General features: G+C 46.1%; 2 protein-coding genes, 1 long non-coding RNA gene and 1 pseudogene across 4 annotated transcripts; 2 read left to right on the top strand and 2 right to left on the bottom strand.

Annotated features, from left to right (window-relative positions):
- Positions 1-1801: 1801 nt before the first annotated feature.
- Positions 1802-7337, bottom strand: LOC136470707 (uncharacterized; annotated as a pseudogene).
- LOC136478306 (probable starch synthase 4, chloroplastic/amyloplastic) lies at positions 7171-16343 on the top strand. Of its 2 annotated transcripts, XM_066476704.1 has the most exons (20): positions 7172-7638; positions 7779-7835; positions 7915-7942; positions 8041-8098; positions 8271-8384; positions 8620-8842; positions 10127-10261; positions 11606-11710; positions 11845-11940; positions 12143-12272; positions 13257-13307; positions 13524-13634; positions 13922-14031; positions 14155-14320; positions 14408-14488; positions 14582-14650; positions 14756-14869; positions 15377-15438; positions 15647-15743; positions 15956-16342. In XM_066476704.1, exons 1-20 carry the CDS (start codon positions 7475-7477, stop codon positions 16073-16075), a joined length of 2091 nt encoding a protein of 696 aa, XP_066332801.1. In that variant the 5' UTR covers positions 7172-7474; the 3' UTR covers positions 16076-16342. The 2 variants fall into 2 exon arrangements, with proteins under 2 accessions (XP_066332802.1, XP_066332801.1); XM_066476705.1 differs by lacking the exon at positions 10127-10261 and having other exon boundaries at positions 7171-7638; positions 15956-16343.
- A 187-nt stretch (positions 16344-16530) lies between these two features.
- On the bottom strand, positions 16531-19275 carry LOC136478305 (wall-associated receptor kinase 2-like). Its single transcript, XM_066476703.1, has 3 exons — positions 18151-19275; positions 17844-18011; positions 16531-17743 (listed from the first exon to the last, which is right to left on the bottom strand). The coding sequence occupies exons 1-3, from the start codon at positions 19109-19111 to the stop codon at positions 16551-16553; spliced, it is 2322 nt and encodes a 773-aa protein (XP_066332800.1). The 5' UTR covers positions 19112-19275; the 3' UTR covers positions 16531-16550.
- A 249-nt stretch (positions 19276-19524) lies between these two features.
- Positions 19525-20883, top strand: LOC136475131 (uncharacterized). Its single transcript, XR_010763102.1, has 2 exons — positions 19525-20173; positions 20339-20883. It is a non-coding gene; the product is annotated as an uncharacterized lncRNA (long non-coding RNA).
- Positions 20884-27887: the final 7004 nt, after the last annotated feature.

The following is a 27887-nucleotide window of genomic DNA, read 5'->3' as shown; positions in this document are numbered from 1 at the left end:
GAAAATTTGTCTAAGTGTAGGTGATGAGTGACGACAATAGGAAGTTTTGGCAGACTTCTGAAGTTGACAACACTATCATCAAGGAATATGTAGCGTGTGCGTACTTGAAAAGAATATGAGGAAGAGGATCGTCCCTGCATCGGCAAATACTGTAAAAGCGTAAACAATTTACACCTAATTTGCTAGCAGAGCACACAGAATCCACTAGCCTATGGCCATATAGAGAGACGACCTGGTGGTCAACATGGGCAAAAAGCCAGCACAGAAATTATATTGGGAATCCACTGCAGCAGCAGCTCAATTCAGCCGGGCCAAATTTCAGCAACAGAATTGGGCCGGCAGTTTTTTGAGTGGAACTGGGCCGGCAGCTGTGCCTCGCTACGTCGCAAAAGCCTCTCCCGTCCTGATTCCTTGGGCTGTCAAAGCCAAGCCCACGGGCAGGCCATGCTGGGCTGCTCTATCCGGAACGCCTCCGCCAAACGCTCAAATATGTCACCGTTAGTGTTTCTAAATTAAAAAAAATGTCACCTTTAATAAACCCCCCGCCGCCACGATTTTTTTTATTTTTAACACTTTTTTAAAACTATTTTTAAATCTAACACTGTTTATTTTTTTTTTCAAAACTAACATTTTTTGCCGCGCCTATTCACATGGCGTGAATGCCGTGCCATGCATGGGGGCGCGCCAGGGCGATGACGTGGCAGCGACCAGAGCCGCTGAACGCTGACGTGGCCGGAGCTGCCGCGCCGTGGATCTGGGCGCGGCACCGACGCGCAACGGCACATGGCGCGGCACCCTTTGACACGGAGAGACGGACACATAGCTTGCCCATGCTGCTTTTTGCGCAGGGGTAGGTTTACAGCATGGCGCGACACCCCTTTTATTGGCAGCGAGGCGAAGCCAGCCCGAGCCAGCAAAGTTTACAGCAGCTACCCCGCCAGCCGCTGTCGTGGGAATAATGGATAGCTAGGGCGTAGGGAGAGAGCGTGGAGTGCATCAGTGCATGGCTGGCGTCGGCGGCTGCAGCGGAGAGGCTTGCTCAGGCATGTCATGTGCCGTGTGATGTGTTAGGATGACAAGTACTCCTACGTCTCTTCGTGTTTATCGCTACGATTTACGTGTCGATAACTTATTCGATTTATAAAAAAATACGTACAATATTTTTATCTTTAAATAAATTTATTAAAAAACTAGATTCAAATATCTATCAATGATACTAATTATGTATCATAAATATTAATATTTTTTAATATATATTTAGTCACAGTTGCAGCTGCCACGTCATCGCCCTGCCGCGCTTCTATGCATGGCGCGGTAGCTTGAATTCGCCGCGCCATATAAATAGTCACGGCCAAAAGTGTTAGGTTTGAAAAATAAATAAATAATGTTAGATTTAAAACTAGTTTTAAAAAAATGTTAAAAATAAAAAAAATTCGCCGCCGCTCGGTTTTCTCCGCCAGATCCCCCAACACCCCCTCCCCGATAAACCCGCGCGGCCCGCACCACCGCTCACTCGCTCGCCTCGTCCCGCCTCCGCGAGCACGCACGGCAAACGGCACGCTGTTAGCAACCCAGGGGAAGGAAATTGGAAAGGAAGGGGGGGGGGGGGAATCGGAAGAGCAGACGACAGAAGAGTAGCTTAGTATTCAGTTCATGTCATATGTTTTTCTCTATCCCCTCGGTCTCTCTCTCTGCTCCTATCTATACTAGCCTTTGGCCATCTGCGTGAGTCGCACAGACGCAGCTGTGCGTGTCCTATGACTCACGCCCACTCTGCTCCTCCAAGCCGCACGTTGGTGCGTCAGACGCGACTTCCCTTCCTTGGTTTCGGTTCAGCCTGGTTCACCGAGCCCGTGACACGTTCAGGTGCTGGGTCGCCCTCCTGGTTGGCTTCCTTGGTGACGCTGACATCCCCTCCTCGACGAAGACCTGCTTGTCCCCAAGCAGGAGCGCGCGGAAACCGTTGCCGGAGAGCTTCAGTGTCTTCCCAGGTAGCAAGAGATGCCGGCAAATTGGACCATTGCACTAGCACTTGGGGAACGACGTTGTGGTCGGTTGTGTGGATGCGCCTCTGGAGAATCTTGAGTGGTATCTGCAACCCGTCTAGATTGTGGGGAAGATCAGCCACTGAATGAGATGTGGGGATCGCCGTCTTGAGCTGGGACACATGGAAGACGGGATGAATGGTTGAATTCTCCGGAAGCTGAAGCTTGTAGGCGACTGCTCCCACTCGACCGATGACCTGAAAGGGGCCAAAGAATTTGAAAGCGAGCTTTTGGTTAGCGCGCGCAGCCAAAGATGTTTGCACATAAGGCTGCAACTTGAGGTACACCCAGTCGCCCACTGCAAATTGGCGCTCGGAACGAGATTTGTCAGCTTGTGTCTTCATGCGCTGCTGAGCTCGGGCTAAGTGCTGCTGGATGAGAGTGGTCATCATTGATTTTTCCTTCATCCAATCAGCTAGGGAAACTGAGGAAACATAACAGTCTTCAGAGAGTCTAAAGTGGTGGGGGTGATGACCATAGAGGACAAAGAATGGCGAATAGTTCAATGAAGAATGTCATGTAGTGTTGTACCAATACTCAGCCAAGAAGATCCAATCAAGCCACTTAGCGGGACAGGAACTGACAAAACAGCGCAAAAAAGTTTCCATGCACTGGTTCACACGCTCCGTTTGGCCGTCGGTTTGAGGATGGTAAGCTGAAGACATCCGAAGAGTGACGTCGGCCAAACGGAAAAGCTCTTACCACAGCTGACTGGTGAAAACCTTGTCACGGTCTGAGATGATTGACAGTGGCAGACCATGCAGACGATATACATTTGTGATGAAGGTTTTGGCCACTGTGAAAGCAGTGAATGGATGAGCCATGGGGATGAAGTGTGCATACTTGGAAAAGCGATCGACAATCACCAGGATACAATTCTTGCCCCCAGACGGTGGAAGACCCTCCACAAAGTCCATCAAGATGCTCTGCCATGCCATGCTGAGAACCGGTAAAGGTTGGAGTAGACCGGGGTATTTGGCGCGATCGGGTTTGGCTTGCTGACAGATAGGACATGCAGTCACAAACTATTGAACGGATGATTTCAGACCGGTCTAGGCAAAAAGAAGCTTGACGCGCCGGTAGGTGTCAGGACAACCAGAATTACCACCCACTGGAGAAGAATGAAAGGCTGCGATAATCTTGTGGTGTAGAGGCACATCAGGTCCCACCCAAATACGGCCCTTGTACCGAAGCAGCCCATGGTGCATGGAGAAATTAGGCTCAGAGTCAGCAGAGATAGCTAGCTTGGCCATGAGTTCCTGAGCTCGAGCATCCGAGGCATAGCTGTGGATGATGGCATCGAGCCAGGAAGGCACTGTGGCTGAAATGGAAGACAGTTCCTCTGGATGGCCCATCCGAGACAAAGCATCCACAACTCGATTGTCAGTACCCAGCTTATACACTATCTTGTATTGCAAACCCAGCAATTTGGTGAATACCTTCTGCTGCCATGCAGTGTGAAGTCGCTGATCAGTCAAATGTATGAGGCTCTTGTGATCGATAAAAATGACAAACTCTCCGAGCTGCAAATAGGAGCGCCACTGATCAACAGCAATAATGATAGCCATGTATTCTTTCTCGTATGCTGACAACCCCTGATTCTTGGGCCCGAGAGCGCGACTCAGGAAGGCAAGTGGATGACCCTCCTGAAGGAGCACGGCACCAACTCCATAGTGAGAAGCATCAGTTTCAATACAGAATTGTTTTGCGAAATCAGGAAGGGCAAGCACTGGAGCAGAACTCAAGCATTTCTTTAGAGTCTGGAATGCTGATTCATGTTTAGTAGACCACACGAACAGTGAGTGCTTCTTCAACAATGCTGTCAGCGGCTTTGAGATGACTGCATAATGGCGAACGAAGCGGCAGTAGAAGCCGGCAAACCCAAGAAAACTCCGAAGTTCCTTGATTGTAGTCGGTGTTGGCCAGGAAACTACTGCCTCAATCTTAGATGGGTCTATCGCCACCCCTTGAGCACTGATGACATGGCCCAAATAAGAAATCTCAGTTTGCGCGAACTTGCACTTGGAGAGCTTGATGTGCCACTGATCTTGGGCTAGCAAGGACAAAACCTGACGGAGATGATCAAGATGCTCTTCAAACGACTTGCTGTAAATAAGGATGTCATCAAAGAAAATAATAGCACACCGGCAGAGGCAAGGCTTGAGAGTGTTGTTCATGGCTCCTTGGAAAGTACCAGGTGCACCAGAAAGTCCAAAGGCGACGACCTTGAATTCAAGTGGCCCACATGGGTTAAGAACGCCATTTTGTGCTCTTCACCTTCCTTTAATCGGATCTGGTGATATCCCGACAATAGGTCCAGGGTTGAAAAATACCGAGCACCAGCTAGCTCATCCATGAGTTGGTCAAAGACTGGAATAGGAAAGGCGGTCTTGACAGTAAGGGCATTGAGGTAGCGATAGTCGACACAAAATCTCCAGGAACCATCCTTTTTACGGACCAGCAAGATAGGCGAGTTGAATGGCGAAGTACTCGGTTGGATTATACCCTGTTGCAGCATAGAATCAACCTGAGATTCAATTTCATCCTTGAGAGCTGGTGGATAACGGTATGGTCGTACTGTGACCGGCCGAGCCCCTTCAATCAATGGTATCTCATGATCACAGTCCCTCTTAGGTAGTAGTTGGTCAGGTGGACAAATTATAGAAGGAAACTCAGTCAGTAAAGCACCGATGGCTGGAGGTAACTGACTCTCGGTGGCAGGAGGTTGGGAAGTGATATTGCATATGTGCACCAACAACTCGTCATTCCCAAAATCCTCTAATAATGTAGTGCCTTGTAACCGGACTGTAGTACCTTTATAAGGAATAACCAACCAGCGATGCACCCAGTCCACCTTCATTGGACTAAGCGTTGAAGCCAATCCATGCCAAGGATCATGTCATAGTGTGGTATGGGCAAGACCTTGAGATCATGGGTAAACTGATGGTGTTGAATAGTCCATACGGCTGCTGGCAATTGTGCAGAACACTGCAGGCACTGACCATTGGCTACCTTGACAGTGAATGAAGGACACTGAACTGGGATAACGGACAGTTGAGATAGTAGGTGCTGGCTGATAAATGAGGTGGAGCTACCTGAATCCAGGAGAATCAAGACTGGTCGCTGCTGAAACATGCCTTGGAATTGTAAGGTTTTAACCCCCGGTTGCGCTGTAGCATCAGACGATAAGCAGTAACAGGTTTGTTCGGGCTCTGGATCTTCAGTGCTATCTTGTGACTGAGCTTCAACTAAGTCTTCAGAGAAAAGAGCATAGAGCTCGTCCAAAACATGGAGGCCAACTTGTTGCGCACACTTGTGGTCACGATTCCACTTTTCTCCGCAGTGATCACACAAACCACGGGCACGCTGGTAAGCCTTGAGATCAGCGAGCTTCTTGTCCAGTGGTTTGTGATTCAGCAAGGGTTTGTCCACTGGACTGACGTGCAAACTGTCTTGGCGTGAAGGAGGGGAATAGCCGGCCTTCTGGTGCCATGGCTTGAACTCACGTCGTCGTGATGACTCCGCGGCCTCTTCCTGCAACAATGCCAAAGTATACGCAGTATCCAGGGAATCGGGGCGCTGAACAAGAATGACAGTACGAATGTCTGAATGTAAGCCATCTAGAAAACGAGTGATGTAATGCAGAGCATTTGTGGAGGAATCATAGGCTGTGAGCTAGTCAACAAGTTCAGAAAAACGATCAACATAATCTTGCATAGAAGAAGTTTGGCGAATGCGGTTCATCTTGCGAAGAAGGTATTCATGTTGATCGCGATCAAAACGGGTATGCAAGGCTTGACAAAATTCAGACCAGGTCATGGTTTTCAGTTTGTCAGTGACTGATTGGATCCAACGTTTGGCAGGGCCAAGGAATTGCATGCGTGAGCACTGAATCCAGACTGAGGGATCAACAGAATACATGTCAAAGTAATCTTCAGCGCAAGTAATCCATAGTTTAAGGTCAGTGCCATCAAAAGTTGGGAAGGACATTTTGGGAAGCTTGCCGGTGGGGTTACGGTGGTTTTTAGGTGGGCGATTGCGGGATAACACTAAGTCATATGCAGTGCCATGAAACTTATGAGGATTTGCAGAGGAGTTGTCCATACCCGTGACCGGGGAATGAGTATAGGTTGTGACAACCCCAAACTCATTCTCCCGGTGGTGAGGATCGACGCCGTGCCCGTTGGGCCGAGCAGCCTTGTAGCCAGCAGATGCAAATGCGGCGTGCTGCTCCGACTTGACTGGTGGGTCGGTGAAGATAGCCGGCTCGAGGTGAGCGGCGGCAGACTCAATCACGGAGCGGTTCCAGTACTTGTCCAGCTTGCCGATGCGAAGACGGAGGTCGTCGACGATGCCTTCGTGTTCGTGGCGCCAAGAGGTGAGATCTGAAGCGGACTTCTCAATGGAGCTGAGGCGTGCGTCCTGGCGAAGTTCAGAGCCGATGATCCGCTGCTCGACCGCCGCGTCGGCCTCCCTGAAGCGCTTGTCCAGGACTTCATCCGCTTCGGTGAATTGCCTCTCGAGGAGATCCGTCTGCTCGTCGATTTTCTTCTGGGTAACGACTTGTGCGGAGGCGAGCCAACAGGAGCTGGATATCCGGATTCATGGCGCCGCGACGTTTGGCGGAACGCGTATAGTGGAAATGGATTGGAGGCCTTGGTGGTGGTGGTGGTGGCGGTGAGGAATCCAGGTCGCGTGTTCCCGCCCCGATTCGCGGATCCGGGGATTTACAGGAAATGAATCGCGCAACCACAGCTAGCGGCGGCGCGACCAAATCTACCAACCACGGCAAGAGCGAATCAGAGGAGAGAAGGGCACGCGAAGGAGAATCGGAAGGCTCTGAATACCAATTGTTATCAACCCAGGGGAAGGAAATTGGAAAGGAAGGGGGGAGGGAATCGAAAGAACAGCAGACGACAGAAGAGTAGCTTAGTATTCAGTTCATGTCATATGTTTTTCTTTATCCCCTCGGTCTCTCTCTGCTTCTATCTATACTGGCCTTTGGCCATCGGCGTGACCGCGTGAGTCGCATAGACGCAGCTGTGCGTGTTCTATGACTCACGCCCACTCTGCTCCTCCAAGCCGCACGTTGGTGCGTCGGACGCGACTTCCCTTCCTTGGTTCCGGTTCAGCCTGGTTCACCGAGCCCGTGACGCGTTCAGGTGCTGGGTCGCCCTCCTGGTTGTCTTCCTTGGTGACGCTGACACGCGCGCTCCTCCTTCCCCCGCACGCCTTCCGCTTCTCGCTCCGATCAGTGCTCGCCAGCAGCCTGCCAGCCTCGCCTCGGAACATTGAAGCACACGGTGTTGCCTCAGCCTCACTCACCCACAATCCGCAGGAGGTGCGGCGCGCATAGCAAGGACCAGCAGGCGAACGGGCGGCGCGACGTGAGTCGAGTTCGGGCCGTGCGGCGCCCGTAGCAGGCAGCCATGGAGACGCCGCGCCTCGTAGCCGCGGCGGCGTCGCGGGCCCCACCACCAACTCCTCGGTTCCGGCGGCGGCGCCTCCCGAGTCCGCGCGGCGGGGCGCATTGCTTCCCCTTCGCCCGCGCCACTCGGCCGGTGCTTCTAACCCGGTGCTCCTACTCCTCCAGGTGCGTGCAAATCCCACACCCAGCACCATTCCGTGCGGCCGTGCTCGCATAATTGCTGCGCGCGCGCGTGCGTGCGTGTAACTGTACTCTGTATGCGTGCCCGTTTCTCAGCTGATTCGGTCCTCCAATTCGTGTCTCAGGGAGGGGAACGGTGATTCTCGCGGTAAGCCCCACCGCGAGAGCTCCAGTACCGTCCGGTGGGTTCTCGCTATATCTCGATTTTTTTAGCGCTCGAATTGCGGATGATGTTTCTATATGGTGCTGGGAATTTTGTAGGTTGGACGTCGACGCAGATAGTGATCAGGCATGGATGAGATCGCCACAGATAATTCCACTTATCTTCTGTTGTTCTGCTTTGCTGATTTAAGAGGCTTATGAGTTTAGGGTAATTGCTGTTTCCAGGTACCAAGTTTGGCTGATGAGGGTGATGTTGGGGAGCTCTTCAGACTGGCTCAACGGAGTAATTACTCTTCCCTTGCTTTACCTTATGTTAATGTTCTGTATCAGACCACACTCAGTACTACAACTGTTAGTTTTCATCATAATGTAGCACACATTTTACCATTGGAACCACTCTTTCACATTGCTCCGTTCCTTGCTGATAAATAAGTCTTAACATTTGTCTGTTACAGATATCCTGTACATTAACAAGCAGCGGCTTATGGCCATGGAGGAGCTGAAGAAACTTCAGGATGAAAATAATTTGCTTCTCGAGGAAATACAAGTACTAGAAACAGAAACGCAAGGTGCGGTCTCGGTTACCAACATTTTCAGGCTTAGGAACTATATGGACGATAATGTGAAATTTCATCTTCAGCAATCCAATACATGCTGATCGTTGATATTATTGTTTTACATTCCATTTCTCATTTTTAACTATAGTCTATAGAGGTAAACTGCACGCATCAAATATTAGAAATGTTGTCATATACCTTTCACTATAATTTTACATATTCCATTTTCTCATGGGACTCCTTTCAGGTATTCCCCTAGAAGCAGCACAATCGTCAAGTTTCAGCGAGTTACTCCTGCGGATAGATACAATGGTCATTTCTGGAATGATCAGCATGGCAGAAGCATCTGATTTAAGAGAGAAAGTTGTCACTAATAGAAGCATAATACAAAGCGCCTTTTCTGATATTCATCATAAACCAAATACTGAATTGCTGTCCGATCTGCGACTCTTTCTGCGTAAACCAATAGAGTATGATACCACTTACCTTACTTTCCTCCAGTGTTACCGCCTTTTACTCAAATTTTCTGCAGTGTTACTGGATACCCATGTCCTTTTTTTTTTGCTGCAATGACAACTTGACACATCGAATTGTCTATTGGCACCTGACATGGCCTGGTTCATATCTGATACATTGAGAAAAAATCTTGCTGTCTTTGCTGTCCCTATGCCAAGGCGGTTTGGAGGCAAATTCTTGCATGGGAACACTTCGATACTACTCTAGGACAGCAGCAGGGGGATCCCTTACAGATCATGTCCTGGTGGGACAAGGCTGTTACCGTAGTGCCCCTAACAGAGCAGAGACGCTTCAACGGCATGGTCGTATACACCTTTTGGAACCTCTGGAAAGAGAGAAGCAGGCGCATATTCAACAACAACTCTGAATCAGCGATGCAAGTAGCAGCAAGGATCAAAGACAACATTGAGCAAAGGAGAGCATTCAGCCAGAGGGGGTTTAGTGTTTGGAGAGAGCCTATCCTTTTCCTGCTACCCAGGGCGTGTTAACCCTGGTTTTGCTTGTACATAATCAACTCTTTTTCCCCTCTTAATTGAAAGGCAGAGCTCCTGCCAATTTTTCAAAAAAAGAAAGAAAGAATCTTGCTGCAGAGGGCAAGAGGAAGCTCATGTGTGCTATCCATGAGAGGGGAAAAATGGCAGAAGACAAGGATAGGCATGTAGCCATAGAGAGATAATCACTTTAAATGCTGGTTTTGACGGTTGTTCTATGCACAAACTGTAGCTAATCTGGAGCTTTTGCTGTAAATCCCAGGCCTTTTCCTTTGTGCTTGGTAAAGCACACAATGAAATCTTTAGTGTCCTTCTAGTTTGTTTTATAGGAAATAGGATTAATCTTAGATTTTTTTTTCCTCGAGCGACGCATGAGAGCTGCGTGTTATTTCATTAAGAAGAGGGATTAATCTTAGATTGTACTTAATATTTGAAGAGCTAAAATGCTATTCTATTTTTTATAAATATATTAGAAGAATTCCTGAATCCTGATTTTCTGAACTTGCTGAGCCAAACACCTGCAACTGTGTCGGATTCTGGTTCCCACACTTGTGTCCTGGTAACACTATTCCTGCCTATCTTGGGCACCTTCTATATCCACCTGAGTGAGCTTAAAGATGCTCACCAACATGGCAACTTGTATATGCTTCCCACTGATGTTTCACCCAGTATAACTGCGACATATTTAATTTGAGTCTTTTGCTATTATACGTGTTGATGCTATATTTGAGCCTATGTTCAATGCAGGAAACCTCTTCATATTGTGCACATCTGCAGTGAAATGTACCCAATAGTATCATGCGGATCATTATCAACCTATGTTGCCAGTTTATCTTGTGAGATTCATAAAAAGGGTAACTTGGTGGAGGTGATACTACCCAAGTATGCAACCTCTCTTCACTAACCAAATCTTTGGTATATAATGCTTGATAGACTGTCTGGACACCTTAGGCTTTTATGTTGTAGTGCCTAGGAAGGATACCTTTCGATATTTAGGATCAATGCTACAGAGGGACGGGGATATTGATGAAGATGTTAGCCATAGAATCAAAGCAGGGTGGATGAAGTGGCGGCAAGCGTCTGGTGTCCTATGCGACAAAAGGGTACCACAGAAGCTAAAAGGCACGTTTTATAGGACGGCGATTAGACCTGCTATGTTGTATGGTGCAGAATGTTGGCCTACGAAAAGACGACATGTTCAACAGCTAAGTGTCGCGGAAATGCGTATGTTGCGTTGGATTTGCGGTCATACAAGAAAGGATCGAGTTCGGAATGATGATATACGTGAGAGATTAGGGGTAGCGCCAATTGAAGAAAAGCTTGTCCAACACCGGTTGAGATGGTTTGGACATGTACAACGGAGACCTCCAGATGCACCGGTGCGTAGCGGAATCCTAAGCCAGGACAGTAACATGAAGAGAGGCAGAGGAAGACCGAAGTTGACTTGGGTAGAGGCAATAAAAGGAGACTTGAAAGGATGGAATATACCCAAAGACTTAGCCTTAGATAGGAGTGCTTGGAAGACAGCTATTCACGTGCCTGAACCTTGATTGCTTCTGATGGGTTTCAACTCTAGCCTACCCCAACTTGTTTGGGACTTAAAGGCTTTGTTGTTGTTGTTGTTGTTGTTGTTGTGGTCTGATTAGTCGTATGAATAGGGAAGTTTCTTTTGAGTTGATTTAATGTAAAAAATGTTCAACAATATAAGTATATAACACGCTTCTAGGCTTCCTTTTAGCTATTACTATGTAAGAGTAAAATCCTGAAGTTTAAATATCAATATCCAGACGAGACAATTTTTTGCTCATTCTAGATGGATGCTCTAAACTGGACATTCTTCTGAACTGTGTTTTGATGACAATATCCAGACGAGACAATATCCTGAATTTGATTGTCAACTTTTAGTTTTGATGACAATCTATAGTTCTTAACTATGTTGTTTATTCCATTAAGATAGCATGTCGAGAAAAAAAAAATCAAGACAGCTCGTCCCAAATGATTTGAGTCAATTTGCAAACTGTTTTGAAATAAGTTATGTTTTGCAGTATTGTCATATTGGTATATAGTCCTCAATTTTCTTCTCTTCTCGTTCTTATTCGTAGGTGTTACATTTGAAATTCATTGTTATCCTTAGTAATATGGATTATTTTGGCTTTTGCCACATTTACATCTTGCTTATTGCACACAAAGCTATTATGCTCATCGCATTGGTATGACACAAAATAGGTACACCAGCATAAACGTGGATGGAATTCATGGTCTAAGGAGAGCTGAGGCAGAGTATGAATCTTATTTTGGTGGTCTTTGGCATAAAAACAAAATATGGACTGGGTAAAGATACACTCCTAGTGTGCAAAGAGATGTAACAGGCCCTATTATCTCGCTCTTCTCTTATTTTAGCTGATGCTTCTGTATTTGTGTAGTTCTAGAGGCATTTTACTCCTAATTTTGCTTCTTTTATGCAGTACATCAAGTGGTGTTGGTCTTGTACTTATAGAACCATCTCAGCTCTCCTATTTCAGTCGTGATATGTTACATGGCTACCCTGATGACTTTGAGCGGTATGTAGGAGCATCAGATTTGGGTAGTGACATGACAGGCTTTTATGAATATAACATGCAGAAGAAACTGATGTTGAACTGACTATAGTTTATAGTAACTGTTAATAGTGGTAGCATTTTAGAATATTATATGTAGCTTTTTGTTGGAAGCGCTGCAAGCGCATGACATACAGATTATTTGTTCTTACTACATCTTTTTTAGATTTTCCTATTTTTCCCGTGCATCCCTGGATTATATTGTAAAATCTGGAAAGCGGCCAGACATTATACACATACATAACTGGGAAACTGCTATAGTGGCACCACTTTTCTGGGATATATTTGCTCACCAGGTCAGTTTTACTAAAGTATACACAATGCTTTCTCAAATTTACTATGCTATTCAGTGGTATGATAATGGTTTGTAAAATAGTCTTATATTTATTCTCCATGTTAAATGGATGATAATACCTTCTGACAGGATTTTGTCCTAGTATCACCAATGAATAATATCTCATTCTGAAAACAGAAGAGGAAATATGTGCATCGTGTTTTCCCTTTTGAATACAAATAAATTGAAGTGCTCTATTAGATTGAAGGATCACTTCCCAGATTCATTACAGTATATGATCCACTATTCTCACTTCATCCATATATGCTCATTTCTCTAGACCTGGTCACATCACCTCTTCAAATAAACTCAATGTATTTTTTCCCACATGAACTGCCACAAGATTAATTTCTTTCATTTTCAGGGAGTTTAATCTGGCACATGTCTTGCATTTTACCATTCTGCGCCTGACACGCCTGTAGAACTTTTTAAATCTATTCCAGACATGATTACTGTTTTTTCTGTTATTTTTTAGATCTTCTGTTTTTCCTCCTGCAAGTTCTGAAATTTTCTTCTGATTTGTTAAGCATGTTCACAAATGGGATTAGTCCCCTTTTCTAAAATAGATAAAAGGCCTCCAGCCTATTATGAGCAAACTTGAATCCATTTTAGCCAACTTAACCTTGTTTGGGCACTTCTGCTTGGCCCCAGTCACCCCCCCTTTCCACGGTACATTTATTTTAATACTTATTGAAAAGTAATGTTCAGAGGTGTGCAGAGGAGACTGGATCAATGACCTAAATGATAAAGTAAATTGGGTGTTAGGATAGCCCTGACTTTTGCATTCCCACTTAGATTCCAAATTGTAAGTTTACAGTTGTATAAAATAAAAAACATTACAAATGTATATGCTGAAATCAATATTGAGTCTTACTCTTGTACTTTAGTATTTCGTTATTGAAGTCCTGATGTGAAGTTTTGACTTGTAATTTTGTTATACATTCAGGGACTTGGGAACACTCGGATATTACTGACGTGCCAAGACTTGAATTCAGAAGTAAATATTCAGTATGATTTTTCCAGTTGTTAGTTGTTACATGCACTATGACTACCATCCATCACTGTTTCTAATCATTGCAATATATTTTGCATATATTTGAAACCATTTTTTAGGGCTCAGTAGTATATGACTATATGTACCTGCATCTACTAGACTACAAGAAGTGGTTTCTTGTTTTTTTAATTACTGTACATTTCATGCAATTGCTTCTAGTGCCTAGAGGAGCCAAATAAATTGGAGATGTGTGGACTTGATCCTCATAAGCTTCACCGCCATGATCGTCTGCAGGATACAAATAAGACAGATCTTGTTAATATTCTTAAGGTAAATCATATTAAAATTGGAGGTTTTATACGCTTTAATATATGTTAGATATTGAAGATGTGTACCTGAATTGTTGTTATCTCTGCCAACATAAACATTTAGCACCGAGGGCAATTCTGTTTCTTTCTGGGAAACATACTGTTCAAACATGTTTAGATTTTCATTGAATACAAGTTTAAAATGCCAGATGGAAGTTAATCGTTTCAAATGCCTTTGATGTATCCATTTAAACATATCTTTTTATTAACTTATGTATCATATCTTTCTATTAACTTATGTATATGCAGGGGGGCATTGTTTATTCAAATAAAGTCGTTTTGATGTCCTCAACGCATTCAAAAGATGCTCTTATTCAGGGTTCAAGACAAGGGCTGCAATCAACATTAACCACACATAAGTAAATTAGCTTATTCTTTGTTTATCTATCCATAATTTTTCTCCCATTGGGCCTAAAAAATTGCTTGTCGCAAGTGGCGCTTGATTTGCTGAGATTTTCTGAGATGCTTTAAATCCTTTCTAGGGAGAAGATATCGGTTGTTTCTTATGGATTGGATGGTGAACTTTGGGATCCATCCAAAGACATTTTCCTTCCTCGAAGGTATTCTGCCAATGATATCGAGGAGAAGTCCATTTGCAGACAAGCACTTAGGAGACGACTTCGGTTCAACAGTGATTCATCCATTATAGTATGTACATTGTTGTTCTGCGCATACATACTTCTGTTTGTCTAGTTACTACATTGAGTGTAACATCAGGTAAGCGCCATTTGTCAGGTAGGATGTATCTGTGATGATAATTCAGATATCCATAGTCTTAAAGAAGCAGTTCATGTTGCTCTGCGCAGGAATACTCAGGTGTGTGGTATACTACTTTGTTAGATACCTTCCTTGGGACTTAAACAGTTTATTTCTCTACTAGCCCAGTTGCAAAGAGTTTATACTGTACAGGTCATCATCATGGAAAAGTTAGGGTCTGTCGTGAACTCAACTTTGCGAGCATTAAAGGGAGAGATAATGGTATCGCTATTCCGTGTCTAACTTGTTTAGGCTTTCTACAATCATGGAACATCATGTGTTTAATGCAATTTCATTTGTTTATCATTTGTTCGGTTTATCAAACAGGGAGACAAAATAGCATTCGTTGAGGCATACGATGAAGCCCTAGCACATTTAATATATGCAGGATCTGATATCATTCTTTGCTCTTCCTTTCAAGATCCATCGCTGCAAACAGCGGTATGTGAAACCAGCCTTCTTTTTGCCTGAATTATTTCAATAGAATTATTAAACTAAGAGCTGTATGTAAAAAATGGGACCAACCTAGGAGGATTTAGACGGTTTTTCTTTAGGAAGAAAATAAGCACCCAAATTTGAGTAGAAGAGAATTCAAACCTATTGTTGGGATGCATGACCACACCTCCCACCCTAACATGCATGTGCATTTTTTTACAAAAAAAAGTAAAACAATATTTTTAGTGCACATATCCTTGTCCTTGCCCTTTGAAATAAAGGATCAACAAGTTTCATTTGCATACAGTGATTTTATTCTGCATGCTGCTGTGTATATAAGTGTTTCAAATGGATCTTGCTGCTACATTTGTTTGTATAGGTTTTGTCAATTTAGCAAACACCACAAATCACTGAGTTAATATATTTCAGGACACACAAAATACAAAGCCTGTTGTGATTATTTTCCACCCCAATGCTGCGTCTCTTAGTAATGTTAAGTCTCCTTTTGTGCAGATGAAGGCAATAAAGTATGGATCTGTGCCAGTACAGATAAACTTTCCCAGCGATGAATCAAGGTAAATACCAAAAAACGCTTACTTGGCAATCCATCAGTTTGATATGATTTAGATGAAATGTTTTCTTTTTGTGTCCAAAGTGAGTCGAAACTCTGTGATTGACAGAAGCTTGAGTATGGACCAAAGTAGCATTTGCATCAGTTGATTGACGGTTATGTTATGTATATGTTATAGCTTATGATTTCCATTTGTATGTACTTGTAACCAGGGAGTCGGAGGGGCATGACTACCCAAATACAGCAATGTCTCAGTACATCATCTCAACCTATGGAGATCTGTCTCTTTCTCAAGCACTTGATGATTTCGTAAGTTTGCAATCTCAAGGGAGAATAGCTATCTTGTCAAGGGCTGTTTTATGCTCAATCAATTATCTCTTAATAGATCAAATAATGTTCTGAACATCAGCATAGGTCAAAGTTGCAATCAGAAGGCCCTGGAAGCTGATTGCGTGAAACTATCTTATTTTCTGAAGTTAGTTGCTTCTTGAATTTAACATAATTTACTTCCCAATGTGCAGAACAATGACCCTTCACATTGGGATCGGCAGATTAAGGATGGGATGGCTAGGGGTTCGTCATGGGACGTGAAGTGCTATAACCTTCATTGGGAGGCTTATTCCTCTATAAGGAAGCTGTGAACTGGGCATCTGCTAGAGAAGCACATGAGGCACCATTTTTTTTTGCATATAATTAGATTAACATTTAATTTCTTAGATGAATATTTAATCAAGCTAAAGGTCAGTGAATAAACAAATGGTATGTAGAGCTGCTCTGGATTTCACAGTATTCTCCAATTTACTGTGGCAGTGAGTGTGCATTTTCTTGAGGAACAAACATGAACAGTGTCAGTGGACTTGACGCATATACTCATCATTCTGAACAAACAAACAGAGCAACTAGTGATCGATTTTAGAAAGGGTGAACAATATTTGCCGTCCCTTCTAATAAAAATACGGCAAAGCTTTTGCTGTCCCTTTGTTTTTTTTTTCAAGGGTGAACAATATTCAGTTCCTAGTTCTTGGCTCTTCATCACGTGTGCAGCCTTTCACTGTTGCATCCAAAAGAATCCATACTTGAATCAATTTGCTAAAGTTATGGCACAAATAATATTATCTACAAGCTGTAAGTATATGTGCTGCCCTCTTCAAGATCCAGGACATCTTGCTGTCCGAACATGGAAGGAAGATCCCGTTGTTCCATGGGAAGCAAGGTCTGCCTCTCTTCCAGATTGCCATCAGCCTGAGCCCACGGGTGCTGCTGGTATCTCCTCAGCCTCTCCAGCCTCTCAGCCGCCGCCTTCATCGTTGGCCGTTCCTCTCCACTCATACTCAGGCATCGCATCAGGAGGTGAGCAATTTCTTCAAGCACCTCGGCTCTCATCTCGTTCCTCACTTGGCTGTCAAGAAGCTCTTCATGCCGGCCAGCCTTCATTGCCGTCATGAAGCATGACACTAGGCTCCTGTCTTCCTCTGGCCCGTCGAAGTAGAGTGCCTTCTTTCTGGTCAGAAGCTCCAGCAGGACGACACCAAAGCTATACACGTCGCTCTTATCGGTTAGCTGGCATGTCATAAGGTACTCAGGGTCAAGGTACCCACAAGTCCCCTGCACCAATGTCGCAATCTCGGCCTCATCAGCGGGCGCCAATTTTGACGCCCCGAAATCCGAAACTTTGGCGGTGAGCTTGTCGTCGAGCAGAATGTTGGCCGTCTTGACGTCTCCATGGAGGATCGGCGGCGAGGCAGAGGAGTGCATGTACCCAAGCGCCTCCGCGGACTCCGCCGCGATCCGGAGACGGGTGTCAAGGGTTATATCAGCCTTGAGATCCTTATCGTGGATGTAGTGGTAGAGAGTGCCGTTGGAGACGAACTCGTAGACCAGCATGGGCACTTCTACTTCAAGGCAGCAGCCAAGCAACTTGACGACGTTCCTGTGGTTGATCTGGGAGAGGATGAGCATCTCCCTCGCGAACTCCTTGGTCTGGGCTTCCTCCATCATCTTGGACCTCTTGATGGCCACCACCGTCTTGTCCTCGAGGACACCCCTGTAGACGACGCCGTGCCCGCCGCGGCCGAGGACACGGTCGGCGGCGAAGCTGTTGGTCGCCTTCTCCAGCTCCTCCTCGGAGAATATCTTGAACCCACCCGCTCCGGCGCCGGCACTGCTGTAGGAGCGCATCTGCTGCTGCAGGATGACGCCCCCGTTCTGCTCGAAGAACCTTTGCTTCGTTCTGATGAGCTTCCTCTTCTGGAGCCCCAGGTAGAGCCAGAAACACATGAACACTGACGAGAACACTCCGACGCTGACCCCTGAACATTAGCGCTTATCAGTATCCCCGTAAGAATTGACGAAATTTTCAAGCATGGTAATTTAGGGCCGGGTCAGTCACAGGATGATGTGTTTGTGTACCTGTAACCACTTTGAGGGCTAGCGTGAACTTGTCCTTGGGCCGGCAACCGTTCTGCTGGTAGGGATCCCCATCGGTTCCCGGACGGCAATTGCAAGTGTAGTTTCCCGGCAGATTTGTGCAGTCTCCGTAGCATGGATACTTGTCTGGGCGACGGCACTCATCGATGTCTGATCCGTTTGCAAATGCAATTTGGTTTCATCATTGGGTAAGACAAACAGGCAGGCAGCAATGGGATATGAAAAAAAAAAAAGAGGCAGTGATTCGCTCGTATTCGTATATGATATGGTCATGGAGATGCATGTTTACCTCTGCATCCGCCATCGAGGTAGGGGTTCCCCTCGTAGCCCTGCTTGCAGTTGCACCGATAGCCGGCGCCGTTGGTGGAGGGGACGCACTCACTGTTCCCGCTCCGGCACGCGTAGTCCGTCATGTTCTTCTGGGCGGCGCTGCAGTTGCCGGCGTTCCGGACGGCCCAGTCGAGCACGACGGGCACGTCGAAGTCGTCCGTCCGGTTGAGGAACACGCGGTCGCTGTAACTGAACCACTCGGTCTCGACGAGGAACACGTAGTGGCACGTCGTGACATTGCTGGAGAAGGCCGGGTCCCCCTGCCCCTGCTGGAAGTTGATCTGGTGCGGCTCGTAGAAGTAGACGCCGGGCGGTATGGCGCTCTGGCAGCAACCCACGCCGGTGCACGACCCCTGGCCTGGAATGGTGTACTGCGACGGCCGGCACACGGACATGCAGCCGCTGACGTAGTAGCCTGCGCTGTCGACGAAGTAGCCAAGGTTGGGACAGCCGATCGCGACGAGGCGGTTCTTGGCAGGGGAGAAGAAGAAGGGGCTGGCGCCGGGGATGCCGCCGAGGGACATGTAGGCACCCGGCCGCCCGCCGACGTAGCCCCCCGTGGCATTGAAGCATTCGCGCGTCGCGTTGAGGTACGCCCGAGCCTCACAGTCGACGAGGGACAGGCCGGCGAGCTGGTGGTTGTAGCCGTAGACGGTGAGGCGGGGCGAGGAGCGGGAGTCGTCGCAGAGGAGCTGGAAGCCTTCGGTGCCGTCGTCGCGGTAGCACCCGGCGCCGATGCCGAATGGGTAGGGGACGGTAATGTTGCCGCACCTGTCGCGGCAGCCCGGCCGCGCGACCCCCGGTGGCAGTGGCGCTGACGACGGTGGCGGTGGCTGCCGCTGAGCTAACGCCGGTGCCAGACGCGCCAGCAGCACGGCCAGTGCAGCAATGGCCTGCAAGCTGCGTAGAGTGGTTGCCATTTGTGATTTGTGACTCGTGGTATCTGACAGACAGCCGGGCTTGTATGTACGTAGTACCGTCCGTGTGCGAGATTATATACTACTCCGTAGCTTCAAGTAGAAACAAGAGAAAGCAGAAAGAGGAAGCATCTGCATGTCAGCATGTGTCGTAGTGGGAAACACAGTTATTAGGATCGGACCGGACCGGTGGTCGGACCGGTAAAAGACAGAGCCTACACGGGTCCGGTTCACTCCAAAGGCCGTATATGCAAACGAACCGCTATAAACCGGTTGAACCGGCCGGTTTTTTGTCGAACCAGTGAACCGGGCGGTTCCTTGCGAACCGGTGGGTTTTTTATTTTTTCCAAAGTTACCCCTCTGTACCATCAGAAAAACCTTATCTACCTACGGGCATTGATGTACACCGTTAAAAATGAGTCCTTCAGGGTTGTTTGCTGCCTGAGGAAGGGAAAAATTTCACTCTTATCCTTTTCGCGGTCATTTTGGGAGGTGCACCGGCGGCTCTGCTCCTCCTGGCAGCGGCGCGCGCGTAGCCGGGGGTTCGGTTGCTTAGGGCGCGGTGCAGAGCAGGCGACCGGCAGCTGTGCAAAGCAGGCGGGGAGCCGTAGCGGGCGCGGTGCAGAGCAGGCGAGGGGCCGCGGCAGGCGGCTGCGGCGGGCGGATTCGGAGGGCCGCCGCGGGAAGGAGTGGCCCCGGCGAGCGGCGGGCAAGGAGCGGCCTCAGCGGGCGGATCCTCGTTTGACGAGGCGTCGAGGTGGCTCTAATTGGATGGTTGCATTGACTTGACCGATGACCGGTACGGTCGCCAGGCGGGCCGGGCGGAGGAGCGCGGCAGTTTCGGGTGCTGGATGGTCAGCGTCAGCCTCTCAGAATGGGGATGTGCGGCGCAGCTGCCTCCACTTGTGTGCGCATGGGCATGGCTGGTCCGGCTCATGCTCAAGTTGATCTAGTAATCAATTAGCCTCTTCCTGTCGGCATGTGACGATTGTTGAAAATATGCACGCTATTTTACCAGATTTTTTTGAACCAATATTGTGTCTACATATACACTTCTTTTTACCGGTGGGTTTTTTATTTTTTCCAAAGTTACCCTCTGTACAATCAGGACAGCCTTATCTACCTACGGGCATTGATGTACATTGTTAAAAATGAGTCCTTCAGGGTTGTTTGTTGCCTGAGGGAGGAAAAAAAATTCACTCTTATCCTTTTCGCGGTCATTTTGGGCAGCGGCGGCGGCGGGTCTGCTCCTCCTGGCAGCGGCGCGCGGGTAGCCGGGGATTCGGTCGCTCAGGGCGCGGTGCAGAGCAGGCGACGGGCAGCTGTGCAAAGCAGGCGGGGAGCCGTAGCCGGTGCAGAGCAGGCGAGGGGCCGCGGCGGGGGGCTGCGGCGGGTGGATTCGGAGGGCCGCCGCGGGAAGGAGTAGCCACGGCGAGCGGCGGGCAAGGAGCGGCCTGGGCGTGCGGATCCTCGTTTGACGATCGTCGAGGCGGCTCTAATTGGATGGTTGCATTGACTTGACCGATGACCGGTACGGTCGCCAGGCGGGCGGGCTGAGGAGCGCGGCAGTTTCGGGTGCTGGATGGTCAGCGTTAGCCAATCAGAATGGGGATGTGCGGTGCATCTGCCTCCACTTGTGTGCGCATGGGCATGGCTGGTCCGGCTCATGCTCAAGTTGATCTAGTAATCAATTAGCCTCTTCCTGTCGGCATGTGACGATTGTTGAAAACTAGTATGAGGGCGCGCGCGCCCGTGCAACGATACATGATTCTAAATATGGAGATTTTGCTATGTAAAGATTGCTGTCTCGGTTGGTTGTTGGTCTATGCTGACTATCAGAACTCCATATTCGTGTGGTCTTCTTGTAACTGACCTGTTTTCAGGTGGTAATTCAGGTGAGGTGTCTGAGCCAAAGTGAGCAAGATTCAGTAAAACGTTTCAGAATATTAGTGTTTTATTTACCAACCATGAAAGCTCTGCGCTGAAGCTGAAACCCCATTCTCCTGGCTTTGCCCTTTGCTGTTGATGTGGAAGATGGGTTGGAGGTCCCCTCAGTAGCTTCTTTGCTGAAAAATAAGTTCATCAGAGCTTAGTTCAAGGTAATTACCAGACTGCAATTAAAAGAGAGAATATGAGTGTTGTAATCCTGAATGTAGCCTAGGGTGCATATTTGCAAGGTAGGAAATATTACATGGTGCATACAGATATATGATCACAGGCAGGAGTTCACATGGCTAGGAAGCAGCAGTATCAAATCACAGTGTAGGCAGACAATAATTTGGGGGAAGAAGAAAACCAAAGCAACAATCAGGAGAAGATAACACATCAAGACTTAGAGGCACCTCTGATGAAATCAAAGGCTACAATGACTTGAGTAGGGCCCTTAGCAGCACCACAGGCTAGGGGCGCTGGTAGGAGTGAAAATGGCTTTAGCGCTGTACGGGTTCAAGATTGCATCAAGATTGTATGGAAGGAGGGCATCTTCATCTGTAGAACCTTGTAGAGTTGTAAATTCAGACTCTACACCTGCTTGTACACATTTATGCGACAGCTGTATAAAAAATGAAACATGGTAGCTAGGATGATGACTGCTTCTTATATTATTTTTTTGTCTTGTAATGGATGTTAAAAAAATGCCACTGCTGGGTATAGAATTAGGGGTGCAGACAGATCACCCCTACAATTAAATTTAGTTGTTCTATCTAAAATGAATATCCGTGATGTTGTAGGTTTTACGATGGATGTTCATATAACATGGAGGTAGGTATTTTTTCAGTCTTCTCTCAATTTTTTGATAGGAATCCATTTGTGTACCAACAATGTATGTAGTCATAGAGACATTCTCACATGCACAAACTATTTTTGAATAAATCTAGAGATTACCTGACCGAGAAAATCGAGCAAACTAATTAGGGAACTCGTAGGTATGTACAGGTATTGAACCACGAATAAAATCTAGCAGAGAAATTAGGGAACTCCTAGGTATCTACAGCTATCGAACCGCGAAACCTATGGAAATAAACCTAAGATTAGATAAACTCCCAAAGCAAGAAAAGAAAGACATTTGTTGTAAGCAGTCTCGAGATCCTGCTCGTAATGTAGGGCAACGAAGGCCAACTTTTTTGTCTAAGGATGTTCATCAGGCGGTCAGTCAGATCACAACCAATAAGATCCAACCTAGGAATAGCATGAAGAAGCAAGAACCTTGCTTATAGAGACCAGAGAAGAATAATATAAGTAGGTCGTATTTCACACATGTAACATATTGCAGATGATGTGTGGCAATGACTAAGCTATCTGGTGTGCAGGCTGCAGTCTCACTCGATATGGGCACATTGAGACACCATTGCCTATGCAAAACTCCTACGAAGACATATCCTTACAGGTTGCATTAAAAACTGTCAATCATAATGCTTGAGTTGCTGCAGCCAGTCTACTATTTGTTAGACCAAATTGAAAATAAACTTAAGATTAGATAAACTTCCAAAGCAAGAAAAGAAAGACCTATGTTGTAAGCAGTCGCGAGCTCCTGCTCGTAATGTAGAGCAATGAAGGCCAGCTTTTTTTCTCTGAGGATCTTCATCAGGCGGTCAGTCAGATCACAACCAACAAGATCCAACCTGGGAATAGCATAAAGAAGCAAGAACCTTGCTTAAAATATTAATATGTCATGAACCAACTGCCCATCTGTAAAAGTAAATTTCATATAACGAGACGTAAATACCTTACAATAGCCATGTACACATTTATGCGACAGCTGTATCAAAAATGAAACATGGTAGCTAGGATGATGACTGCCTCTTATATTATTTTTTTGTCTTGTAAGGGATGTTAAAAAAATGCCACTGCTGGGTATAGAATTAGGGGTGCAGACAGATCACCCCTACAATTAAATTTAGTTGTTCTATCTAAAATGAATATCCATGATGTTGTAGGTTTTACGATGGATGTTCATATAACATGGAGGTAGGTATTTTTTCAGTCTTCTCTCAATTTTCTGATAGGAATCCATTTGTCTACCAACAATGTATGTAGTCATAGAGACATTCTCACATGCACAAACTATTTTTGAATGAATCTAGAGATTACCTGACCGAGAAAATCCAGCAAACTAATTAGGGAACTCGTAGGTATGTACAGGTATCGAACCACGAATAAAATCTAGCAGACAAATTAGGGAACTCCTAGGTATCTACAGCTATCGAATCGCGAAACCTGAAACGTTCATGTCATTGCCTTATTGAAGCTAACCTTTGGTATTGAAATGGGAGTTTTTTTTTTGGCAAGCACACTATGATCATGCACCTGATAAATATGTGTGTCGAAAGACCCAAATAAACTTGGAAAGTTGCTTCCCTTGGTCTCATACAGTAATACCTCTAAGTCTAACAAGCAGGCCAGGGACTCCAATGGATTTGAAAGAACAACAATGCACATAATTGCAGGGAAAACTCAAAGAATAAGGAGAACCAAAAGCCTGACAACGTCATCTTTGGGAATGGGCCATGTGTTCATTTGCATTAGTGGAAAAACACATGACAACAAGAAGAAATATATACAGGCTTAGTACCAGAATATGATTCTGAATAAATAAGCTGTGGCTATAAAATTTCAGTGCCCATTTCTAATCTATATCTATATGATTCTTAAAATTTTAATGAACCTATGGTACACGCTTAAATGCTTTGGACTCCCAAATAATAAGTATAATGCAGTAGCATTTGGAAAATGTATTATGTAATTGTATCACCCAAAAAAGAATTCAAGACACCTTGGTAAATCCAAATGCACTGCATTAACATTTATAGCTAATATCCATTTTCATAATCTTGTTAGTATTCATGACTGGGAACAGAGAACAGAGGACATATGTAATAAAAAAAAATTCAAGAAACCTTGGCTATTCCTAGTCCACCGCACTGTCGTTTATACTTAATATATTTGTTGACTAAAAGCATTCATGTTTGGAAATCGACCACACAGGACATATGAGAAGAAGCGTCAAGGAATGTAAATTAGATATGTTTGGAAAGCACAAATGACATAATGAAGAGACGACCAAGGATGTAAATTCCACAATCATTTGAGGCTATTTCATGAAGTAGAAATCACATAGGCATCGACAAAATCATAAGTACAAAATCGAAATAGTTGAGAACCTAGAATTGTGGTACGCAAGCCAAATCAAAACATGTTAATGAACCATCCCAAGAAGAAGATGTGGGGACAACAAATCACAGTGTCATACATACCTATGGAAGGGAGCAGCCGTGCCGTAAACAACCGGCGGGGCTCATCTGCTGCGTCGTGCCCGAGGACGACGGCCTTTGGGGCCCTTGCGGCGGGAGGCGACCAGTGCCACCGGCGCAGCACACGGCGGGGGGCGGCGTCGCTCCGCCCCTGCGGCGCGGGGGAAAGGGCATCGAGGAGGAGGGCGCTGAGGGCTAGCACCACGGCCGGCAAGGAAGAAGATGCAGGTAGGGTTTCGTCGCCGCCGCCGGCGAGGAAGAAGAGGCAGCTAGGGTTCCGTCGAGCGCCCGTGGATTGGCGGAAGGATGCAGCGCAGGGGAAGATAACTATTAAGTTTGTTACACATGAAGACTGACTAATACAACCAAAAGCTAAAACAAACGGGCCACTGCGAAGATGGTTCAGGCGCATTACTTGCTGTAAAATGTAATGGAAAATAGTTTTATCTGGCGAAGAAACTGTGCAATTTGGTGTACTGAACATCCATGTCTTTTAGGACTGTCCATAGCACCAAAAAATCAATACTCCTGCAAAGGCATAGTAAACTAATATTTAATCTCTTGCTTGAAACAGAACTCAAATTCTAAGAATAGGTGAAAAAAGTTCGATGAGCGAAGGGAGCTTAGAGGAACTGAGGATAAGATCAGGAAAACGACACCAGTTCAGTCAGGATTAAAGCATGAAACAACACTAACTAAATGCCCACAGAAGGTCATATAGAAGCTGGTATGAACTGCATGGATCATGAGACCTTAGATGCATGGGTTAGGAATTTGAAAACCTGTACAAGCTCATATAGGAACAACCTACACAACTGAATGACTACTCCATAATGATCGAAATGTTTTATCGGACCTTACATTCGCAAAATCACCCTTGCATTTCAAGCACTGAAGATTAAAGGCTTTTGTGCGTTACTCCAGAAAGAGAACGAAAAGGAAATCTGGAAAAAAGAAAGAAAAAAGATAGTAACTTACGTAGTAAAAGTTTTGATCCCGAATTCACCATAACTTGGGCATATTCAATGATTTCCAGGTAGTTTCAAGCAGCAGTTCAGAAGAAACAGAAGTTAGTAAACCGTGGGTATATAACTAAAGAGACCCTAAACAAAATCTTAAAAAAAAAGATAGTAACCTATGTAGCTAAAGTGTTGTTCCTAAATTCACAAAAACTTGGGCACCGTTAATTTGTTCCAAGTTTTTTGAAGCTGCAATAGAGAAGAAACAGAAGTAAACAAAAGGTGGGTATACAACTAAAGCCCTCAGTGTGAATCTTTAAAAAATAAATAAGATAGTGACCTATGGAGCTAAAGTGCTGTTCCCAAATTCACAAAAACTTGGGCATTGTTAATTTGTTCCAAGCTATTTGAAGCTGCAACTGAGGAGAAATTGAAGTAAATAAAAGGTGGGTATACAACTAAAGCCCTCAGTGTGTGCGCCTAGCTGCATCTGGAAAAAAAATGTGGGGCTGAGCTCCAATTGAGAGAACAAATGGCCTTGTTATGGAACTGTTAAATTCAGCTCTGGATCATTTACCCCTAAATTCCTTGATCTACATCATTTTTGGAGAGGAACCAGAAATAGCAACCAGAATTATGAGGTAAGCAAGTAAATTAAAGACCTCCAAATTTACAACCAAAGACACATATACTGAAGTAAATAAAAAAAACAGTAAAGAAAATTAATCTTTGGACAGCCGGTTACCAAGCGGCATCTGCTATCAGCTGAAGAAAGCCTAAGACATGCACGGGAGAAGTTAGTTGCCAAAAAAGAGCTCTTCCATAACTTCACAAGATCTGCCTGTAGAAGCCTAGAGCAGTAGAGTAGAATGACAGATAAACTATTACACCTGTAAGTGACATAAAAATCAACAAACACATTTCTAACAGAAAGGATAAAACTGAGAAAGGAAACTAAAGCATGTAATTGTTAATACAGGAAGTATAATCTTCAGTGTAGTCCTGGGAGAAGGCAAGACCATAACCAGTTAGTTTAGCTCTGAAAGTAAGGTGCTTAGAAGACAACATACAAATAGCGCCAACTAATGATTTCATTGGAAAACTGAGACTCAACATATCAATAAGCGAGGAGCCAGGTATTTCATAGTTCATACAACTGCACACCAAAGAAAGGAGATTTAGCATAATCTGTGCACACATTGAAAACAATCACGTAGATCAGGCACTGAAAACAACTACATTAGCTCGTGCTAAACAGAGCCAAACTCCCAGAACTTTTTTCCCTGGGCCAGTTTGGAGCCATATTTGCACAAACAAGGTCTATGCTGCGAGATGTGAGCTTCATCAAGATAGAGAAAGTGAGGGCAAGAGAGAGGAGAGCTGGGAGCTTACCTCGTCGTCCACGTAGCCGCCGCTACTGTCGTTGGCGAGCGTCTCCACGCGGAAGCAGGGCACCACCGCCAGGGGTGGGGTCGGCGCTGGGCGCCCGCGACCTCCAGCACGGACAACTAGGGTTTCCTGTAGCACACGAGCACACACAGAGCAGAGGGAGGAGGCACCACCGAGGGGCAGCCACGCCTGCGGCCACCGGCTCGCCCGCTTGCGCCGCGCCGTGGCCGGGGACGGGCACCGCAGCCCCGCGCCCTGGCAGCGCCTCGCGCTGTGAGCGGGCGGTGCAGGCACGGCCGGCACGGCGCGAGGCCAGGGGAAGAGGAGGAGGGGGAGAGGAGGAGGCCAGCCATAGCCGCTGTGCCCGCCCGCGCCGTCGCCGCCCCTGTCCGCGTGGAGATTGAGAGGAAGAGGGAGAGGGAGAGACCGACGGGTGAGGGAGAGAGGAAGTTGGGAGAAGACTCTGGAACGAGAAGCGGAAGCCCAAGTATATATTTGCCAGGCCAGATTTGGATGAGAAGCCAGGGAAGCCGAGACGAAGCAGCTGAGAAGCCGGATAAAGCAGGAGAAGCTGCTTCCGATGGAATCCGCTTCGAGCGTTTTGGACCGTTGATCGGCAGATCGGACGGCCACAAAATTTCGGGACGACGTGGACGGTGGTTCCTTCGTAGGAGCATGTCCGGCTTGTGTAGGTAAAAAACTAAAGCCCTCAGTGTGTGCGCCTAGCTGCATCTGGAAAAAAAGTGGGGCTGAGCTCCAATTGAGAGAACAAATGGCCTTGTTATGGAACTGTTAAATTCAGCTCTGGATCATTTACCCCTAAATTCCTTGATCTACATCATTTTTGGAGAGGAACCAGAAATAGCAATCAGAATTATGGGGTAAGCAAGTAAATTAAAGACCTCCAAATTTGCAACCAAAGACACATATACTGAAGTAAATAAAAAAATAGTAAAGAAAATTAATCTTTGGACAGCCGGTTACCAAGCGGCATCTGCTATCAGCTGAAGAAAGCCTAAGACACATGCACGGGAGAAGTTAGTTGCCAAAAAAAAGAGCTCTTCCATAACTTCTCAAGATCTGCCTGTAGAAGCCTGGAGCAGTAGAGTAGAATGACAGATAAACTATTACACCTGTAAGTGACATGAAAATCAACAAACACATTTCTAACATAAAGGATAA

Source organism: Miscanthus floridulus, chromosome 8 (genome assembly GCF_019320115.1).
Source record: "Miscanthus floridulus cultivar M001 chromosome 8, ASM1932011v1, whole genome shotgun sequence".
NCBI classification, from domain to species: domain Eukaryota; kingdom Viridiplantae; phylum Streptophyta; class Magnoliopsida; order Poales; family Poaceae; genus Miscanthus; species Miscanthus floridulus.
The sequence above is the reverse complement of the archived record's forward strand: the minus strand, read 5'-3'. Positions and strand labels throughout refer to the sequence as shown.

Bases quoted from the DNA above. Each gene is read 5' to 3' on its own strand.
- LOC136478306 (XM_066476704.1), top strand. From the start codon at position 7,475: ATGGAGACGCCGCGCCTCGTAGCCGCGGCGGCGTCGCGGGCCCCACCA. The intron at 7,943-8,040 runs GCATGGATGAGA...TGCTGTTTCCAG, and splicing joins TCGACGCAGATAGTGATCAG to GTACCAAGTTTGGCTGATGA. The intron at 13,635-13,921 runs GTAAATCATATT...ATGTATATGCAG, and splicing joins ATCTTGTTAATATTCTTAAG to GGGGGCATTGTTTATTCAAA.
- LOC136478305 (XM_066476703.1), bottom strand. From the start codon at position 19,111: ATGGCAACCACTCTACGCAGCTTGCAGGCCATTGCTGCACTGGCCGTG. The intron at 18,012-18,150 runs GTAAACATGCAT...CAAACGGATCAG, and splicing joins CCTCGATGGCGGATGCAGAG to ACATCGATGAGTGCCGTCGC. The intron at 17,744-17,843 runs GTACACAAACAC...GCTAATGTTCAG, and splicing joins AGCCCTCAAAGTGGTTACAG to GGGTCAGCGTCGGAGTGTTC.